This window comes from Erpetoichthys calabaricus, chromosome 6 (assembly GCF_900747795.2).
Source record: "Erpetoichthys calabaricus chromosome 6, fErpCal1.3, whole genome shotgun sequence".
NCBI lineage: Eukaryota > Metazoa > Chordata > Cladistia > Polypteriformes > Polypteridae > Erpetoichthys > Erpetoichthys calabaricus.
In genome coordinates, this window is record NC_041399.2 from 63,918,102 (window position 1) to 63,941,175 (window position 23,074).

Below are 23,074 nucleotides of genomic sequence, written 5' to 3' on the forward strand. Positions count from 1 at the left end.
AAGTGTACCTAGAAGAATTGATGCTGTTTTGAAGGCAAAGGGTGGTCACACCAAATATTGATTTGATTTATATTTCTCTTTTGTTCATTCACTGCATTTTGTTGATTGATGAAAATAAATTAACACTTCCATTTTTGAAAGCATTCTTTGTTTACAGCATTTTTTCACACCTGCCTAAAACTTTTGCACAGTACTATATAGATAGATAGATAAATACTTTATTAATCCCAAGGGGAAATTCACATGCTCCAGCAGCAGCATACTGATACAAAAAACAATATTAAATTAAAGATTGATAACAATGCAGGTAAAAACAGACAATAACTTTGTATAATGTTAACGTTTACCCCTCCAGGTGGAATTGAAGAGTCGCATAGTTTGGGGGAGGAACGATCTTCTCAGTCTGTCAGTGGAGCAGGACAGTGACAGCAGTCTGTCGCTGAAGCTGCTCTTCTGTCTGGAGATGACACTGTTTAGTGGATGCAGTGGATTCTCCATAATTGATAGGAGCCTGCTAAGCACCCGTCGCTCTGCCACAGATTTCAAGCTGTCCAGCTCCATGCCAACAATAGAGCCTGCCTTCCTCACCAGTTTGTCCAGGCATGAGGCATCCTTCTTCTTTATGCTGCCTCCCCAGCACACAACTGCGTAGAAGAGGGCGCTCGCCACAACCGTCTGATAGAACATCTGCAGCATCTTATTGCAGATGTTGAAGGACGCCAGCCTTCTAAGGAAGTATAACCGGCTCTGTCCTTTCTTACACACAGCATCAGTATTGGCAGTCCAGTCTAATTTATCATCCAACTGCACTCCCAGGTATTTATAGGTCTGCACCATCTGCACACAGTCACCTCTGATGATCACGGGGTCCATGAGGGGTCTGGGCCTCCTAAAATCCACCACCAGCTCCTTGGTTTTGCTGGTGTTCAGTTGTAGGTAGTTTGAGTCGCACCATTTAACAAAGTCCTTGATTAGGTCCCTATACTCCTCCTCCTGCCCACTCCTGATGCAGCCCATGATAGCAGTGTCATCAGCGAACTTTTGCACGTGGCAGGACTCCAAGTTGTATTGGAAGTCCGATGTATATAGGCTGAACAGGACCGGAGAAAGTACAGTCCCCTGTGGCGCTCCTGTGTTGCTGACCACAATGTCAGACGTGCAGTTCCCAAGATGCACATACTGAAGTCTGTCTTTAAGATAGTCCACGATCCATGCCACCAGGTATGAATCTACTCCCATCTCTGTCAGCTTGTCCCTAAGGAGCAGAGGTTGGATGGTGTTGAAGGCGCTAGAGAAGTCTAGAAACATAATTCTTACAGCACCATTGCCTCTGTCCAAGTGGGAGAGGGATCGGTGTAGCATATAGATGATGGCATCCTCCGCTCCCACCTTCTCCTGATATGCAAACTGCAGAGGGTCGAGGGCGTGTTGAACCTGTGGCCTCAGGTGGTGAAGCAGCAGCCTCTCCGTGGTCTTCATCACATGTGACGTCAGAGCAACAGGCCGAAAGTCATTCAGCTCACTAGGACATGATACCTTTGGGACTGGGGTGATGCAAGATGTTTTCCAAAGCCTCGGGACTCTCCCCTGTTCCAGGCTCAGGTTGAAGATGCACTGTAGAGGACCCCCCAGCGCCGATGCACAGACCTTCAGCAGTCGTGGCGATACTCCATCTGGACCCGCTGCTTTGCTGGTATGAAGTCTCCTCAGCTCTCTGCTCACCTGCGCTGTTGTAATTGTGGGTGGGGATGTCTCTCCTATGCTGGTATCAGCAGAAGGATGTGTGGAGGGTGCAGTACTCCGAGGTGAGAGTGGGTTAGGGTGGTCAAACCTGTTAAAGAAGCTGTTCATTTGGTTTGCCGCCTTCACGTCTCTCTCGATGGTGGCACCCCGCTTCGATCTGCAGCCAGTGATGATCTTCATCCCATCCCACACTTCCTTCATGCTGTTATTCTGCAACTTCTGCTCCAGCTTTCTCCTGTACTGCTCCTTTGCCGCCCTTTATATTATATATAAAGTTGTATATATTAAGTTATATATATTATATATACACAATACTGTGCAAAGCCTTTGGAACTTTAAGCAGTTCACAAAAACATTTGTCAAAGATGGTTATTTTATGTCATCTGGATTATTGTGTCAATCAAAATGCAATTTATTGTTCTAAATATAAATTTTGCAAAAAGTGAAGCAGTACAACAAGATATTACAATGCCATTTTAGAAATAAACTAACATAGTAATAAACATCATTTCAGTTTAAAAACTTGAGATCTTTGTAGGCATATAGCCCAGTGCTTGACTAAGCAAATGTAATAAACAAACATTTTGTGTCAAGAAATGCTAGAAGGGGCTCATTTAGACCAACAACAATACATCTATATAATAGTGCCCCACTGTGACTGTGACAACCAAGTCAGAAAATTTCTTTCTTTTTAATTTTCTTGCTTTATAGCCATCCTTGTGGCTTTGTGTGTGTGCTCAGATCAAAGTGTGTGTTTATAGTTATTTATTTATTCACTCACTTATTATCTGCCTATTTATTATTTATTTATTTAAAGGGTTTCTGTAAAAAGCCATATATCACCCTGGGGACAAGTAATGTCCATCTATCTGTCAGTCAATCTATCTATCAATTTGTAATGGAACTCAAAGGATGATTAGATCAAGAAGTTATCTGATATAAAACAATATTTGTGGGAAAACTGTTTTTGCATGAAGTGACATACATTTTTACCTTTTTTTTTATGCTTGAAAATGACCCGATAGAAATGTAATTGCATTTTTGTTTGTTTTCAAATTTATAAGTGGATGGAAACAAATGGATAAATGTAATTAGCGATCCACAAAACATTTGCTTTAAAGAATTAGAGATTTACAGTTTAAAATTAAGAAGCCAATAATGCATTAAGTTCCCTCTGTTATCTGTAACATTTATATAAAAATATTTCAACATTGATTCCTTTTTAAGTGGTCACATAACAAGATCTAAAGTAAACCATGACATTCTCAGATATACTTTAAATATCTTTTATGTTGTATTCTTCTGTCTCAGTTCCAAAATCATTTTTTTTTATTTATCTTTATTATCTTCTAGATTAGATCTGGTGTTCATAAACATCTTTTGTTCGAAGTCCTCATTTTGTAAAAATGAGTTTGAAGCACTTTTTTCTGTCAACTTTAACCCTTGGAGTAGTGAGCCTGCTTTGTTGCATTTACATACAATTTAAACACAATGGCACTCCTTATGGTAAGTAAAAGTTTGTTTTTCTTGTGCATAATGCAGTCTTTTACTGCTTGAAAGCCACCAACTCAAGTCATTGTTGAATATTTTGTTCACAATATTGTACATATTCTGTTGTGATCTTCTACATCACCATCTTCCATATGCATGAATACTTTCTGTGCAATAAGTGTTTGTCTTACCAATACACCTTTAGCCTTTTAATATTTTTGTTTCTTAAGAATGATTGTATAGCTGAATATTTTAGACACAATTTGCTTGTGTGGCTCCAGTTAAAAAAAAAATGTGAAATGCTGCCTTTCATTTTAAAAAAAAAAAAAAAAAGATAGCCAGTACCTATTTTCCTTTGTAGATTTATAGTAATGGTCCTGTTTTATTTTCATGGAACGGTGCGCTTTATCTGCTTCACACAGAATGGCTGAGAGTGGAAGTGCAGATAGATTTTATTGTAGCTTTGTTATGATCTGCTAAAAATGTTTTGGCTTTTTACACTATCAGAAAAATTCAAAAATCTGACATACTTTGATAAGCAAGTATTTCTTTTCCTGAAGATCTGCTTCTTTTTTGCCTGACATTGCAGTTTGTAGTGCACAAGTTAATGTGAGGTCATTGTTTTTGATCAAGCCTTGGAGCATATTCAGACTAAAGATTTGAAGCTATTCTGTTATTAGCCAGTTTTCTCTAACCACTTTTAAACTGAGCAACCCAGGCTACCGAGATAGAAGAGCTCCTTTTTTAACTATCCTTCAAGTTACAGTGTCTTTTTTTTTTTTAATTTCATTTTTAATATGTGTTTTGGTCATTGGGCAGGTAATACTGTGCTATAAATCATGGCAAAACATAAGATATTCATCAAAGGGTATGTTATTGCTGAAAATTATTTTGTGACTGACTTATTTCACCAAGTGAAAGTTTCATAGGTTAGAGTCTGATCAGTTATGCTCTAACATAGAATACTGATGCTTTTAATTTTCTAGTGACATTGCATTACATACTCAAACTTGCTTAATCCAGTTGAGAGCTATAAGCAGTTGGAGCCTGTCCTAATATGTGGGTACAAATCAAGTACCTGGAGAAAAGCCCACAAAGAATGTAGAACATACAGACCTCTCACATTATGGTACCCTGGCTGAGATTAGTTATTTTTTTATCTAATTTTTATTGATCAAAATATTACACATCTGTTTTGAAAAGCAATGGGGAACTTGTTTACCAATCCAATGATTACCTAGGATTCTTAATTCTTGTACAGTTTTTAAAATTTGATTTCAATGTGTCAATTCTGCATATTTATTATTTGAAATCTTAAGTTATTAACGTTGCTTCATTTGCAATAATTAAACAAGAAAGTAATATTGCACGACTGGAAAGGGTCAAGAAATGCAAGTTGCTTCATTTGCAATAATTAAACAAAGTACTATTGCACGTCTGGAAAGGGTGAAGAAATGCAAATTTTATACAGACTTACACAAAATATTTACTTTAATGAAATAAGTGTGCTTGCTTTGTATTTCTGTATTTGCCAATTTGTATCCTGATGCATCTGGCATCCTGATTTTTATATTTAAAATGGCACATTGTCTGTTTGAAAAGCATTAATATGAGCAATATTACATCTTAGCTGTCTGCTTAGTGTTTTTTCCCAGACATTTCAAAAACATGAGTTTTAGCTGATGGATAATCAAATTTGTAGTATCAATAATCTGCACTTGCCCCACTCTTTCTGCCAACCAGCAATAAAACAACTTTATGATCTCCAAATGAGTTCATTGATTTACTGTAGAGACCTTACACACTGTTAGCATTTTTAAAAAGGCTATGCATGTTTAAAAAGTTTAATGCTGAAAATCTGAGACAGTTCTTTTTTTTTCCTTTTCAAAGTATTTATTTAGTGATGTTACACACACCACCTCACCCCTACTTACTTTTCCATTTCCTCTTTATAAACCGTAATCTTCAGAATGTTGTGGTAAAACACATTGAATGCTTTGTGACATTTTAGTCTTGAGATTCATAAGTTGCCTCCTAGAAATTCTATAAAATAATTTAGAAGTCTATATTAAAAATATAATTTTAAATGCAAAAAAATATATATATATATAATATACAGTATGATGCATGAAGAAACAAACTGGTTTGTGCTGGACCCAAGCCCAGATAGAAGGGGAGGGTTTATGTCATGAAGGGTAAAATTTTGCCAGATCAATATGCAGACAACAATACAGATTTCCATACTGGATTGGTCATGGCCTGGGTTATCAATGGCTGCCAACAGGGTGCTGGGGGATATTGGACTACTGTTGGCTGAAGGAGAAGAAGAGGGGGAAGGCATGTCTGGAGGAAGGTTAGGAGAGAGGAAGTGAGGGTAAGAACTTTGAATATTGGCAGTATGACTGATAAAGGGAGAGAGTTAGCTGATACGATGGAGAGAAGGAAGGAGGGTAAGAACTTTGAATATTGGCAGTATGACTGATAAAGGGAGAGAGTTAGCTGATACGATGGAGAGAAGGAAGGAGGGTAAGAACTTTAAATATTGGCAGTATGACTTGTAAAGGGAGAGAGTTAGCCGATACGATGGAGAGAAGGAAGGTTGATAAATTGTGCGTGCAAGAGACCAAATGGAAGGGGAGTAAGGCCAGGTGTATTGGAGGGAGGTTCACATTGTACAACCATTGTGTGGATCGAAGGAGAAATGTGGTAGGGGTTATCCTGAAGGAACTGTATGTCAAGAGTGTTTTGGAGGTGAAAAGAGTGTCAGACAGAGTGCCGATTATGAACCTGGAAATTGAAGGTGTGAGGATGAATGTTGTTAGTGCATATGCAAGTGTGTGCGATGGATGAGAAAGAAGATTTTTTGAGTGAGTTGGATGAAGTGGTGGAGAGTGTACGTAAAGGGGAAAGAGTGGTGATTGGAGTGGATTTCAGTGGACATGTTGGTGAAGGGAACAGAGGGAATGAGGAGGTGATAGGTAGGTATGGAGAGGAATGTACAAGGTCAGATGGTAGTGGATTTTGTGAAAAGGATGGACAGGCTGTGGTGAATATGAAATTTAAGAAGAGGGAGGAACAAAGGGTGACATACAAGAGTGGAGAAAGATGTACACATGTGGATTATATCCTATGCAGGAGGGTCAGTCTGAAGGAGATTGGAGACTGCAAAGTGGTGGCAGGGAAAGCGTAGTTAGGCAGCATAATGGTGGTCTGTAGGATGATGTTGAAAATCAAGAAGACGAGGATAGTGTTGTTTCCAAAATGCATCAGGCTTGTTTAAATGTTCATGTGCTAATGTCAGGTACTAAATTTTGTGGCTAGAATTTAGGCAAGGTATTCTTCTGCTGAATTTACCATGAAGGTCATATTTGTTCAGATATTGCTGCACAGTAGAACAGTGCACCACCACTCCAGAGTCTGCTAAATCTTTCTGAAGGTCTCTTGCCATCAAATGTGGCTTTTTATTTGCGTTTGTACCAATCCAACGTGTAGTTCTTCCAGACTTCAACTTGACCTCCACCATTCCTGTTAACTGCCATTTCTTTAATAACATTATGAACTGAGGAAATGGCTACCTGAGAACACTTTGCTATCTTCTTGTAGCCTTGGTAAAAGTTACCTGAGACCTCAGATATCTTGAGGTGCCCAAACCTTTCCCTGGGGCCCCTTTCGTTTTTTCATTCCCTGGTGCCCCTTTCGTTTTTTCACTGTACAATTATACAAAACAAAAACAATACACTAATCTTGCATAAAATGCTGAATAGAAATGTGTCATCTTTAACTTTATGCTTTTTGGTAATCAGTTCATCTTCTGCCCACTTAAGTATTCACAGTAACACATTTTAAGCAAGGTTCCCAATCTTGTGTATGCCACTGTGAATACTTTGAATCAATAGTACAGAGTAACAGGGAGTGTGAAAGAGAGGAGAAGAGAGTGCAGGAAGAGTAGAGTGGGAGGGGGAGTGTCAGGAATGATTTATTCAGCAAGAGTGAAAGGGAAGGTCTTCAAGATTGTAGTGAGACCAGCTATGTGTTAAGATTTGCATTGGGTGTGATGAGGATGGACTGGATAAGGAATGAATGAGTATAATGGAAGGGCAGCTCAGATAGGATGGTTTGGAGACAAAGCCAGAGAGGTGAGATTGCATTCATTTGGACATGTGCAGAGGAGAGATGCTGGGTATCTTGGGGGAAGGATGCCAGGGATGGAGCTGCCAGGCAAGAGTAAAAGAGGAAGGCCTATGAGAATGTTTATGGATGTGGTGAGAGAGCACATGCAGGTGATAGGAGTAACAGAGCAAGATGCAGAGGACAGGACGATATGGAAATGGATGATCCAGTGTGGTGACCCCTAATGGGAGCAGCTGGAAGAAGATGAATTATTAAATTAATAATTTATAAATTAATATATCATTAAAAAAAATATCGAAATGCCATAAAAACATGGAAATGATTAACATTAAAACTGAGGTATTTGTTAGTTCATATGAAGCGATGGTAAAATAGGTAGCTCTTTAACTTGGCAGTAACTTGGTAACTGCTGAATCCATATCTGCATGACTGTTTGCTAAAGCAATTTAAAGGCTAATGAGATTATACACAGAATTGTAAAAGCTGTTTATTACAAATAAATGCCAATTATTCTGAACTTTTTACCAAGACATATTTTTTGCATTATGCTGCAAAAAAGACTAAATTGTGAGCAGAAAAGAGCAGCCAAGTACATTTCTCAAGTCCTCCATTTATTGTTTTCCTTTTGTACTGAATTCTCTCTCTCTCTCCCTTTTGATTTTGATGGTTTGTGGTTTATGCTACATGCTAGTGGTTGAAGCTCTAATTGGCCTAAAGCATTCCTGTATTCTTCACTGCTTAAGCTCTATCTGTGAGCTTAAGTGGTTTTGGGCAGTGTTTTTTCTATTCACTGGAAAAATCTTTTTAGTTTATAATTTGCAGATTCTCATATGTTTTTGATTTTATGTTGAGTGCTTGTGGGCCTTATTATTTACAGTTGTCTATTGTTAAATGCGTGATCTTATTCTGTTGTCTTAATGCATACTTTTATTTTGTATGTTAGTAATTAATGACCTTCTGATGTATCTATTTTCTGTTCTTTTACTGTTTTTGAAATGTACATAAAGGCTCTTTTGTTAATTTCATATTTTGGTTAACATGTTTATTTAATAATGGTATAGGTTGTGCCAGTCTGTCACACTGGGGCTAGCACCTTGATCTTGGTCTTAATCAAAAGCTTATGACATGATACACTCTGGTAAAGCAAAAAATGTGGGTAACTTCCACATTTCCAGTTATCAGGGATCACTTCTTTCTTGCATCAAACTGATTGAGAACATGATATGGCAGAAAGTAAAAAAGAGTAGCGATATCTGCTGCGTGTGAGGCAAGTTACAGAAGCCGGCACATATTAGAAAGAAGAACAATGACAGCTATCATTCATAATCTAGTGTGAGTATTCTGCTTATTGATAATCAACTAGGATGAAAAACTCTGTATACATTCTGGAAAGTCAAAAAATCTGGTCGCATTGAGAACCAGGAGTCTGCATGCTTCCTAATTGATTATTGTTTTTTACTGATTTAATTTGATAATGAAAATTATCAAACTTGTGTTCCTCATCGAGTCCTAGCATTCTGTTCATTCTGTCCAGAAATGAAAAAAAGCCAATGTTGTCAAACCAAACTGTGGGATCAGAAAATTGATGACAGAATTTTTTGTATACACAAACAAGGCAAGGTTTATTTAATTTATCAGTATAGACAGCTTTTTTGAGGCTCTGGAAACTGAACATTTTTTTTTCTTAGCCAGAGAAGACTATGTGAATATCCAGTAGAAGTCCAAATGTATGAATAAAGCTCCATGGTGAACACTGTTATGAACTGGGGTATTTTTTAAATTTGGCTGAAGTTTTGTGCCACATATTTTCTTTATTTTAATTTTGCAAAATATGGAATACAGTTATTTTATGTATGTGAATTTATAAGACCATATAAATGTATCTTATTGCCTTAACATTTTTGCTGTTTTGTGAGAATGTCCATTTTTGGTGGTTCTTGTTTACTTTTTGTTAGCCACATTGCTACCGAATGACAACACCATTGTGTCCAGTATTTTGATACCAAAAATGGGAACCTCTCACCATATTAGTTATTATATCCATTGATTTAAGGAGTTAGAATTTCTTATTTGCTCAACTCAATTTTTGCATTTTATATTCAACTTAATTTTTTGGAGTTTTCATTGTGATTTTTGTCTTGCCTATCTTCTGGTCCTGTTGCTTTTACTCTGCACAATCAAAACAGGTTTAGGCAATCCATGATTATGCGCGCAGTTGTGATATTGAAGGAACCCCATAAAACAATTGTCAAATATTCATCGCGATTCAAAAAACACAGAGGAGAGTGCAGCCTCTACAAATTTTGTGCCTATTTTGGAATAGTTTTATTTAATTGCTGTGAACTATAAGAATATGTTACTAAGACAAGGATAGTCCATTTTGAAGGGCTGAACGAGAAGTAATACTTCATCTTTTAATAACACAAATAGGAGATGTACAGTAACTGCTATTAAGAAATTGAAAAAGTCTGTGTGGCAATCTATAACAAACTAATTACATTGATTTGTGAGAAAATTTGGTGGCAATGTATGGCTTCAACTCTTTTCATATAAAGTTGGTTTTGCTAATCTTTAGCTAACAGTAAATGTCATGGATCCTGTGCCATCCTTTAATAATAGTTTTTGCTGGTGATATAAAAAATAACTTTGATTGTTTGCCATTTTTATCTTATCCCTCAAATTTTCAAGGAATAAGTATGCCATGGATGATCGTACACGGCTGTTGAAAGAAAACTTACATTGCATGCACTGATTGAAACCACAAACATCTATATGCAATTTATCAGTACCAGACCATTCTTGTAAGTTTTTATAATGTTTCTATTATACTGGCAGGTTCTCAATAATAAAACACTAGCAAAATACCCGCGCTTCGCAGCGGAGAATTAGTGTGTTTAAAGAGGTTATGAAAAAAAAAAAGGAAACATTTTAAAAATAACGTAACATGATTGTCAATGTAATTGTGTTGTCATTGTTATGAGTGTTGCTGTCTTTTATATATATATATATATATATATATATATATATATATATATATATATATATATATATATATATATATATATATATATATATAATATACACACACACACACATAAACATACATATATATACATATCTACACATATCTACATATATATACACATACATAAACATATACATATATATATATATACATATATACATTATATATATATATATATATATATATAAATATTTACATACCTACATATATACACATCTAGATATATATACACATATATATACATATGTACAGATATATATATATATATATATCTATCTAGACATACATACATAGATTGACACATATATATATATATATATACATATGTACATATATATATATGTAATTGTGTTGTCATTGTTATGAGTGTTGCTGTCATATATATATATATATATATATATATATATATATATATATATATATATATATATATATATATATAGCAAAATACCCGCGCTTCGCAGTGGAGAAGTAGTGTGTTAAAGAGGTTATGTAACTATATATATATATATATATATATATATATATACCAATCTCCTTGAGAGGGGCTGGACTCTGTACCACTCTGGAGTTGCCCCCGGTGAGAGGCGCCGAGCAGGTGTGGGTATACTTATTGCCCCCCAACTTGGAGCCTGTACATTGGGGTTTACCCCGGTGGACGAGAGGGTAGCCTCCCTTCGCCTTCAGGTGGGGGGACGGGTCCTAACTGTTGTTTGTGCGTATGCACCGAACAGCAGTTCAGAGTACCCACCCTTTTTGGAGTCCCTGGAGGGGGTGCTAGAGGGCATACCTTCTGGGGACTCCCTCGTTCTGCTGGGAGACTTCAATGCTCACGTGGGCAATGACAGTGAGACCTGGAAGGGCGTGATTGGGAGGAATGGCCCCCCCAATCTGAACCCGAGCGGTGTTTTGTTATTGGACTTCTGTGCTCGTCACGGATTGTCCATAACGAACACCATGTTCAAGCATAGGGGTGTTCATATGTGCACTTGGCACCAGGACACCCTAGGCCTCAGTTCGATGATCGACTTTGTGCTCGTGTCGTCGGACTTGCGGCCACATGTCTTGGACACTCGGGTGAAGAGAGGGGCGGAGCTGTCAACTGATCACCACCTGGTGGTGAGTTGGCTTCGATGGTGGGGGAGGATGCCGGTCAGGCGTGGTAGGCCCAAACGTGTTGTGAGGGTCTGCTGGGAACGTCTGGCAGAGCCCCCTGTCAGAAGTAGCTTCAACTCCCACCTCCGGCAGAACTTCGACCACATCCCGAGGGAGGTGGGGGACATTGAGTCCGAATGGGCCATGTTCCGTGCCTCTATTGTTGAGGCAGCTGACCGGAGCTGTGGCCGTAAGGTGGTCGGTGCCTGTCGTGGCGGCAATCCCCGAACCCGTTGGTGGACACCGGCGGTGAAGGATGCCGTCAAGCTGAAGAAGGAGTCCTACAGGACCCTTTTGTCCTGTGGGACCCCGGAGGCAGCTGATAGGTACCGGCAGGCCAAGCGGAATGCGGCTTTGGTGGTTGCTGAGGCAAAAACTCGGGCGTGGGAGGAGTTTGGGGAGGCCATGGAGAACGACTTTCGGACGGCTTCGAGGAGATTCTGGTCCACCATCCGGCGTCTCAGGAAGGGGAAGCAGTGCAGTGTCAACACTGTATATGGTGGGGATGGTGCGCTGCTGACCTCGACTCGGGACGTTGTGGGTCGGTGGGGGGAATACTTCGAAGACCTCCTCAATCCCATTAACATGCCTTCCAATGAGGAAGCAGAGCCTGGGGACTCAGAGGTGGGCTCCGCCATCTCTGGGACTGAGGTCACCGAGGTGGTCAAAAAACTCCTTGGTGGCAGGGCCCCAGGGGTGGATGAGATACGCCCGGAGTTCCTCAAGGCTCTGGATGTTGTAGGACTGTCTTGGCTGACACGCCTCTGCAACATCGCATGGACATCAGGGACAGTGCCTCTGGATTGGCAGACCGGGGTGGTGGTCCCCCTCTTTAAGAAGGGGGATCGGAGGGTGTGTTCCAACTACAGAGGGATCACACTCCTCAGCCTCCCTGGAAAAGTCTATTCAGGGGTCCTGGAGAGGAGGGTCCGTCGGATAGTCGAGCCTCGGATTCAGGAGGAACAGTGTGGTTTTCGTCCTGGTCGCGGAACAGTGGACCAGCTCTATACCCTTAGCAGGGTCCTGGAGGGTGCATGGGAGTTTGCCCAACCAGTCTACATGTGTTTTGTGGACTTGGAAAAGGCATTCGACCGTGTCCCTCGGGGAATCCTGTGGGGGGTACTCCGAGAGTATGGGGTACCGGCCCCCCTGATAAGGGCTGTTCAGTCCCTGTACAATCGGTGCCAGAGCTTGGTCCGCATTGCCGGCAGTAAGTCGAACCCATTTCCAGTGAGAGTTGGACTCCGCCAGGGCTGCCCTTTGTCACCGATTCTGTTCATAACTTTTATGGACAGAATTTCTAGGCGCAGCCAGGGCGTTGAGAGGGTCCGGTTTGGTGGGCTCAGGATTGGGTCACTGCTTTTTGCAGATGATGTTGTCCTGTTTGCTTCATCAGGCCGTGATCTTCAGCTCTCTCTGGATCGGTTCGCAGCCGAGTGTGAAGCGGCTGGGATGAGAATCAGCACCTCCAAATCCGAGACCATGGTCCTCAGCCGGAAAAGGGTGGAGTGCCCTCTCAGGGTTGGTAGCGAGATCCTGCCCCAAGTGGAGGAGTTCAAGTATCTCGGGGTCTTGTTCACGAGTGAGGGAAGAATGGAGCGTGAGATCGACAGGCGGATCGGTGCGGCATCCGCAGTAATGCGGGCGCTGCATTGGTCTGTCGTGGTGAAAAAGGAGCTGAGCCGCAAGGCGAAGCTCTCAATTTACCAGTCGATCTATGTTCCTACCCTCACCTATGGTCATGAGCTATGGGTAGTGACCGAAAGAACGAGATCGCGAATACAAGCGGCTGAAATGAGTTTCCTCCGCAGGGTGTCTGGGCTTTCCCTTAAAGATAGGGTGAAAAGCTCAGTCATCCGGGAGGGGCTCAGAGTAGAGCCGCTGCTCCTCCGCATCGAGAGGAGTCAGATGAGGTGGCTCGGGCATCTGATCAGGATGCCTCCTGGACGCCTCCCTGGTGAGGTGTTCCGGGCACGTCTAACCGGGAGGAGGCCCCGGGGAAGACCCAGGACACGCTGGAGGGACTATGTCTCTCGACTGGCCTGGGAACGCCTTGGGATTCTCCCGGAAGAGCTAGAAGAAGTGGCCGGGGAGAGGGAAGTCTGGGCATCTCTGCTCAAGCTGCTGCCCCCGCGACCCGACCTCGGATAAGCGGGAGACAATGGATGGATGGATGGATGGATATATATATATATATATATATATTTATATATATATATATATATATTTATATATATATATATATATATATATACTGTATATATACATATCTACTTATTGGCTCCTGTATTTAGGATATAGCGGGTTGGATAATGGATGGATGGACATCTGTATGCATAGCCCCATTTGCCTGTTTTCGTTTTTTTTCTTTCTTCAGTAATATTTCAGTAAACCCGGAGCTTGTCAGTTCAAATCGTGGTACTGACACCACTGTGTGACCCTGAGGAAGTCAGTTCACCTGCCTGTGCTGCAAAAAACAAAAGTAATGTAACAAATTGTACCTCAGATGTTGTAAGTTGCTGGAATAAAGGCATAAGTAAAATAGATAAATATGTATTATACACATAGGAACTATTCATTTATTTTCAGTTAAGTCATCTGCAGCAAACTTTTATAAATGAGGGTTTCTCATTTTTAGATAGTGCAAACTATTTCTTCTTCATTGACGTTTTCTCTTGGAGAGCTTTTTTCATTTCATTGAAAATTAAAGCAGCAGCTGCCAAAATATGTAGCTTTCTTATTAATTTTTCAACATTGTGTAAAATAAATGTATAAGTAACATAAAAGGTTTAAATACTGGTTATCCTTTTACACTAAAATATTACTAAAGAGATACAAAAAAAGTAAAATGGATATGTTCTTTTTCTTTAAGGAGATTAAATATTACTGAAGAAAGAAAAAAAAAATTAAACAGCCAATTGGGGCTATGCATACGAACTTAAAAGGTTTAAATAAAACAGAAATATATATTTTATTTTTACTTGGAGGGTGTATCCTGTAGCAAAGCCCTAACTTTTTTCGTGAAAGACTGTTTCAGTCAATAAGTCTTAAAAAAACGTGTAAAGATATTGACAATAAGCTAAGCAAAGCTTTTAAGCCTGAGAAATCACCCCGTGAATGCACGTTTAATTGCACATGTTAATATGTATGCTTACACAGTATTAAAAGACACTCAAAAATTAACGTCATTTACCTTCGTTCCCGCATTTGACTCGTGCTGTAAATCTCTTCCTTTTTTTTAGTTCACGTGATTACGTAGGAGGCGTGATGATGCGATACGTGACTCCGCCTCCTCAATTAGAGAATATGGACAAAAAACATGTTCCAGTTATGACCATTACGTGTAGAATTTCGAAATGAAACCTGCCTAACTTTTGTAAGTAAGCTGTAAGGAATGAGCCTGCCAAATTTCAGCCTTCCACCTACACGGGAAGTTTGAGAATTAGTGATGAGTCAGTCAGTCAGTCAGTGAGGGCTTTGCCTTTTATTAATATGTATAGATTTTGTCTTTTTAATGTTTCACCAGTGAAAGAGAACAATATGGAATATTATAATAATAAGAAAGAGACAATGAAATTATCGAGTTGTGCTAGTGAATCTATTTGAGATATTTTTCATTATTATTATGTACATACACATTTTGTCATGATATGTATCAAAAATGAAAAGGGGCTTTTTTTCTAATCATTATTTGGGGTGGTAAGAATTAAAAGCTCTATGTAGTACACAAGCTTGCATTTCAGTAAGATTCTTAAGAAAAGGGGCACATGGCAGTTGATCCGAAAAGTGTGTCATTTTTACTTGTACATTATGTTACTATAAAGATCTCTGTGCTACTTAGACATTTATTGACTCAGGATTAATATATGGCAAGAAGTGTGTGGACCCCTGGCCATCACACCTGAGCTTGTTGGAAATCCAATTCCAACCCCCCCCCCCCCCCCCCCCCTGCATATAGAAAAGCTTCCACCATTCACTGAAGGCTTACTGAAATATTTTGGAGTGTGTCTGTGGGAACTTGTGGCAAGAGCATTCGTGAGGTAAGGTACAGGGATTGGACACAAATACTTTGCGTTCAATTCACAGTCTAATGCATCTCAAAGAAGTTCATTAAGGTTTGAGGTCAGCGTCCTTCACTGGAACCAAGTATCCTAACCCAAACCCTGAAAAACCACCCAAGACTGTTATTCCTCCTCTACCAAACTTTACAGTACACTCTGTGGTCATGTTTTTTCTGGCACCTGCCAATCCCAAGTTCATCCTTCAGACTTCCAAATAGTGAAGCGTGATTAATCACTCCAGAAAAAAAAATGTTTCCACTGCTCAGAGTCAAATGTGCTTTACACCACTCCAGTGGTGTTGTTTCCAGAACTAGTTTGGAACTCTGTTGTGAGCAAGAATACGGAAGGTACAGTACATGCTTCAGCATTTGGCGGCCCTGCTCTTTGAATTTGTGTGATCTGTCATTTTGTGAGTGAGCTGTTATTGCTCCTAGACACTTCCACTTACCAGTAATAACACTTACAGTCCAAGGAGCAGATCTAGCAAAGCAGAAATTTCATGTACTGACTAGTGGCAAAAGTGGCATCCCATGACAATGCCATGTGTAAAGTCACCCTTAAGTATCACCCATTGTACTTCTAGTGTTTGTTAATAGAGACTGCATGACTATATGCTTGATTTTATGCACCTGTTATCAATGAAATACCACAACTACAACTGAATAATCTGGAGGCATGCCCACACACTTTTGGTCATATAGTGTACTTTGTATAATGAGTGATTTTTAACTTTAGGGAGCACACCTTGACAAGCTTTATAGTTGTATATTTTCCTGTTGCCTGTCATTGACAGAAAAAGAGTAATGGGGACGAATGACTTAATAATTGATATGTGACATATTTTTACATTTTTGTTGTTTTAGTTGAAAGTAAACTTTAATATTTTATTTTGTGAAGAACATATCAGGAATTCAAATAAGAATGTAATTAAGAATGCATCAATATTAGATATGTAAAAAAATGTTGTAACCTTCCACTGAGGATCTGTTAGGAGTTTCCTGAACTCTGAAGCCACAGCTCTATGCTAAGGTTCATCTTCAGCCCAGTTAAAGAGCAGTCTTAAGAGATGACAGTTAGTTGGATGGATTTAACAATGATAACTTTCCGAATCCAGTTTAAGTGAGCTCAGCATGTCAAATCAATCAAGGCTTACTTACTAAACTAGGTTCAAGGAATGCCCCCATTTCTGTTCCAAAGTCAGAGCAAAATACAACACAATTGATTACTATATTACTGTTATCAACATTAACATTCTTTCAATAACAAAATGCACACAATTTTAGTTTTCAAATTTTCTTATGAAAGTAAAAGGAAAAAGTTGTGTCCCATAATAGTCAGTAGAGGATTTTTTTTTTAATCGGGTTTCTCATTTTTATATTTAATTATTCATTAAATGATGATGTAAATGTCTGTGATTGTTAAGTTTTTCATGTTACACACACATACTTTTTAAGAACTTTGTTTTTTTTGTGTAGGTGTAAGAAAACCTTACAACACTTGGTCTTGAGCTCAGAATTATTGAAACGAGTACCAATGTACCAACATATTAAATGTTTTGTTTGGTAATTAGTACAACTTTCATTCACCTTAATTAAAAATGCTCTGGAAGTTCATTTCATTAAGTATTGTTTGCTTTTTTTAATAGATATATGCATTACAATAGATGAATTACAATACAACAGTCAAGCTAATTAGTAACAAAAAAGCTATTATGTTATACTTATTCATATTGACTAAAACAACAGGAGATAAACAAAGATTTTGGCAGGAACCCAGCACATTGACTGTGGAATAACATTAATAATTTCTTGCCAGATTCTAAAGGATTTCTGTACAGTTGGTTCCAAGTAAAAAAAAAAAAAAATATATATATATATATATATATATATATATATAATTACTTTTTGGTATTTAATGCTTCCCATTGAATTATGGAGAGTGTATTAGGATTTTTCTATTTTGAACAAGTTGTAATTTTTAAAATGTATGATAAACTGGTTTCCCACAGTACTCCCAACTCTATTATAAGTGGATTTAGAATGTTTGTAAATTCAACACTGTCTGATATATTAGATGTTTTTGGTTAAATGTATTTGCTTATATTTTAGGGTAGTCCAATACAAATGACCTACTGAGGTCAAAGCCATTTGGAGCTACATCTAATCCATGATACTGAATGTTTTAAATCATGTTAATATGGGAAGGTGTGTCCAGTGTTCAAATTCAAGATGAATTGCAGTGTGTTTCACAAATTATTTAAGAATGGATTTTGTGAACAATCAATATAGAGAGGTCTATATCCCAGCATTACTAAAGAGCAATTTAGTAGTAAATACTTTGAAGTAGTTAATAAAATCCATGAATACAGTACTTCATATATCTCTTCATTACTACCTCAAGTATATTCAAGTGTGGACATTGATGGAGAATTAAGGAAGTTAGACAGATTATTTTTTAACAAACTTCCTGACTTGTAAACAGAATAATAGTTGTGTTGAATGAATTCCATATCTACAACAGATTGATCAAAGTGTGTAAACACATTGTCTATGTAAACATCTCTGAAATTTCAAGTAAACACAATTAGTTTACTAGTAAATTGCTGAAAATGATTAAATACTGGAACACTGAATAGTGCTTTTGAAATTGTATTTTTTTACATAATTTTCTTTCCAGGATCAACCAAACAGGTGTGTTCCTGGTATTTTCCTTCTGTTATCTCAATTTATTAATATTCGCAGCCTAGTAGTGCAGTTGGAAGTGCATTAGCTCCATGCCACCCTCTGTTTTTGATCTTTGTATTGCCATCCTTTTAATATGTTGCCTTTTCTCCTACCATATAAACAAGTTTATTAAGCCAAGCTTTTTGAAGAGAGATCAGTGAGTAAATATGGGAATACTCTGGAAAAAATGAGTTTTGAAAAGATATTCATTTTAACAATATTAATTCTACCCACTGCAGAGCACTAGACATTTGATCATCAATTAGCATCTCTTATAATGCTTTCCTTCAAGGTGCAGGAACTGAATTTAAAATGATCTTTAAATTTCCTTGTAACTATAATCTCCAAATACCTAAACTATTCTAAGAAATTTAGAAGAAAGGGCTCTAATATACTGTAGTGTGGCATGCTAGTGAGTTAACTGCAGAAGGCACACCTTTATACAAATTAATTTTAAACCCAGAGATCTTGTAAAATTCATCTAAATTTGGATCAGTAATGAACACAACCATATCATCAGCATAAAGGGATATTTTTTGTTAAATATTGTTTACCTCTTAACAATCACATTTTATTCATGATGTTGTCTATTCATCTGTGAAAAACATCATAGTGGTTTGAATGGTTATAATTCCAGACATGTCTCCTACACATTACTGCTATTAAACCATGGTTTCTTGATTTATGTGTGAAAGAAAGAAACTTATTCTGAGTGCAAAGAAAATTGAAAGCATTAAATATACATAAGCAAAGAAAATACTGCAGCAAATAAAATGACTATTTCCAAAACGTCTGTGAAGTACATAAAGGTCTAGCATTCACCTCAAGAATGGAAAATAGAACTGCATTTTATTTACAATTACAATTCATGAAGGACATTTTTCTTCTTTGGTGGCTTCTTGCTTTTCTGTTTTCTGATTTTTAGTAACATGCATCTAATTATGAACTGCTGCAGGCACTTTTCTACCATTGTTTGTTTGTGTGTGTGTGTGTGTGTGTGTTTTTTTTTTTTTTTTTTTTTTTTTTAAACCATTAGTGAGATGGAAATTTATATTTGCATTAAGAAATTAAATCATGGAAGCCCATCATTAATTAGTACATGATAATGTGAAAATGCAGTTTTGCTATGAAACCTATTTTTATTCTCATGTGGCAGATAGAAGCAAATATAAGAATTGCTGTCTAAAACTGTTCGTTTTATGACAAGCTAATTTATTTGAGTACTGTACAAAAATGGCAAACATGAGAAATGTTTGTTGTATATGGCCTACATATATCAGTTGAATTACTTTGATTAAACACAAATGCACGCACACTACATATTGAGAAAAACACTAAAGGTCCATATTTGTTTGAATGTCTCAGGCTGGTTGTGTTAAGGTCATATTGCAGTAATCTGAGAAGCTATAATATTCAAACTCAAAGACAAGTGAGAACAGATAAAGTAATGTAAATTGTTAGAGAACAGACTGTATATCAAATTGAAAAGCTGTATATCAAATTGAAAAACATTCACAGGCCCCACATGAAAAACCAGAAATAGTGCACATAGCAAAAGTAGTCCCCTAAAACTTTTCTGGGTTAGAGAACACACAGCATTACTTTAAATATTTCTGCTCTTCTACATTGTCAGACTGCCTAATAAGTTACTTTGCTAGGCAAGTTCAAGGGAGCAGCTCCGTATATGCAGTGTAGCAGTTGAGGCCCCTATCGACCTCTTGAACCCTCAGGTACCACTCCAAACACCGGGTAAAAGTACAATTATTATTTATTTGATAATAATAACGTGCACAAGCACCCTCCACTCTACACTACTTATATAACACAATAATCAATCAATAATCACCAATCCTCCTCTCCCAGATGCGTTGCCACCCTTCTACCCAGCTCAGCTCAGCTCACTCGTCTGGGGTTTCCCATAGACCTTTATAGTCCCTGACCCGGAAGTGGATCCAGCCCTGCAATCCATGAGCCCTCATCACTTCCGGGTCAGATTGAAAGCCCTTTTCTTCAACCCGGAAGCATGTCGTTCCTTCCGGTCATGTGATCAGGACGCACTTCCGGGTTATAGGGCAAGTAGCACTCCTCAAGCCTCCCTACAGTGGCTCCTGGTGGTCCCCATGGTATCCAGCAGGGCTGTTTATAAAAACTACAAGGTCCATAAGGCCCTGCTGGAATTCGGAGAACTTCCATGCTGCTTGGAGGGCTCCATCTGGCGGCCTGGAGGTGTGGGCCAGAATATTTGGCCGGCCATCCCTCACAGCAGGTTTGGAAATAGGTGGATGGCTAATTCAACAGATGCCAGACCAAGGCAAGTTGCACATGGAGGACATGACCAATGTCATACTGCTTGAGGTATGTGTGAAAAAAATAAATACATTTGAAAAGTTGTGCCGTGATCTAAAAATGGGGAATATATTTATGAATATACTCTGAACTATTTATTCCCATTTATAAAGCTTACTTTTAAAAAAGATTTTTATTCTTTGCCAAATAACAGCAAAAAAATGTAGCACTTCTGTTTAATATCAGAAATCTTTAAAAGGATTACAGCTTGTTATTTTATTGAAATTGTATGCTTAATTCCCTTCAGAAAGAGAGAGAATACTGTTTCCTTGTACTGAAAAATAATTTCTAGAACTAATAGATTATCAGGCTGGACATAAACTATAAGCTACTAATAATATTATGGTCCTAATGAATATGCACCATCTAATTACTTTTTCGAAGTTTTGCTGATTTCCCACATACAGGTTAATCTCCTGGCAACTTTCTGTTTACACAGACAATATTGTACTTTTGAACATTTCCATGAGGTCTTTCCCAATTTTCACTAACTAATGCACATTTCTCACACCACTTAGTTTTGGTTCCCCTTCTGATCACTGATCTTGTAATGCTTGTGTTCAGAAGGTACTCTAGTTTCCCCCTGCCAAATTTGCAAGTTGGATCAATATGAAGGAAAGTCAGTGAGAGCTTCTTGTTACTGGCTGTTGCACTGTTCATGTCTGCTTCTAACAGTACTACGTTAAACTCAGGCTTCCTGGGATTCTGTTAAGTGGTCTCCGTGCCAGGTCATACCTGACCCTCAGATGGGTGGTTGACCCATTAGTAGTTCATTAAACTGAGGATGGACACAATAGTAAATGAGAGAGGTAAAATATAGATCTTTTGTTTGAAAGGTTCAAAAAGGTTATGTTTATTGTGCAAATTGGCAAATGAATAAATCAAACTGGTCCATACATAAAATATTCAAATCAGTTAAGAGAATAAATCTGGTAAAATCTTGGAAAGCAGTAAAGCAAATCATTAAATGTATTCCTTTAAATTAGTTTTTTTTTTTATTTTAAGAAAATAACATTGCAGGCAATCAAGCAGGTCTTATTCAATAAATGACTGCAAAGTCAAACTAAGAACAAAAAAAAATCAAAGTTAAAGAAATTCAGAACAAAAAAGACAAAACCTAACAAAACAGTATATGAATGCTTGTTCTGAAATTTTATTAATTAAATCTTGCCATATTTTAAAAAAGTACACTGCAGTACTCACAGGTTGGATCTTGCTATGGATACATTTTGGACAATTTTAAATGAGATAAATGTGATCGATGAAAGATTAAGCTGAATGATTGAATTTCTTACGCATGTAGAGCTAGAGTGTGTTATCTGCAGTGCCAATGCCCACTTTTTTTGTAAATTATTTTATTTAAATAAACTAGGGGGCTTTGCCTGCTCGCTTTTCTTGCCAACCCCCTGGCCTGTGCTACGTGCCATCAATTTGCGTCTCTGCTGCTCGCATATGTGGATTTCACTTTCACCAAATAACAAATCTTTTAATTCTCACAGATATGCCTCTTCATTGGGAAGAAACACTACTTTTCCCTGATGGCAACACGAATTAGGCAATCTACAAGTCTCTGACTTAAATTTTAAATCTGAACAATATGTTTCATCTCTTATTGCTGTTCTGTTATTTCACCAAGTAATAATTTCCATTTGTTTGCGCTAATGCGATCTTTACTATCATTTTTTGAGACTTTTGAATTTTAGTACTTTCATTATCTCTAACCTGCTCTGCATGTGTATCACGCCAATGTTTTGGAACCTCTTTATGACGTTCTACTTTGTTATCTACTCTGAAAAAGTCATGTCTCGAGAGAGACAAGTTTACAGGGGGATATTATAGTCATGGACGACTAACTACCTCAGTATTAACTGGGATAACTTTGTAAGTAGCAGAGCATATGAACAGGAGTTTTTAAGAAGTAATTAGTGACTGTTTTTAAACATAGTATGTTAAATCACCAACACGGTGTGATGCCTGTCTAGATTTAATATTCTGTAATAATCAGGATTGAATTAAGGGTGTAGAGGTGATTTAACTTCTGGGGTCAAGTGACCATAATATAATACAGTTCTCAATGTTTTGGAAGTGTGTGAATGCAAAGACTAAAACTGTTAAGGTTGACTTTTGTAAGGCAAATTTTGAATAAAGTGGTAAAGTCCAAGGAGGATAGACTGGGATAAGCTTTTAATTATGGAGACATTCGAGAAGCAGTGAAACAGGTGTATAAACATTTTACATATAGTGCAGGTAGATACCCAAATTTGGAATTAGTAGGAAATTTAAGAGACTCTGCAGTGAGTTAAAGTGGAAGAAGAAGCTGCAAGTGAAAAAAAACATGTTTAAGATTAATAACTCCAATGAGAATCATAGGGTGTATGAAAACACAATGGTAGCTTCTC

General features: G+C 38.0%; 1 protein-coding gene across 1 annotated transcript in view; it reads left to right on the plus strand.

Moving 5' to 3' along the window:
- The window catches only part of LOC114653363 (carbohydrate sulfotransferase 9-like), a 154,849-nt gene that overhangs the window by 16,405 nt on the left and 115,370 nt on the right, over positions 1 to 23,074 (plus strand). Inside the window, exon 2 of the mRNA XM_028803633.2 lies at positions 3,097 to 3,249. Coding sequence (XP_028659466.2) covers positions 3,150 to 3,249 — 100 coding nt within the window. The 5' untranslated portion in view covers positions 3,097 to 3,149. The remainder of the gene's footprint in view (positions 1 to 3,096; positions 3,250 to 23,074) is intronic.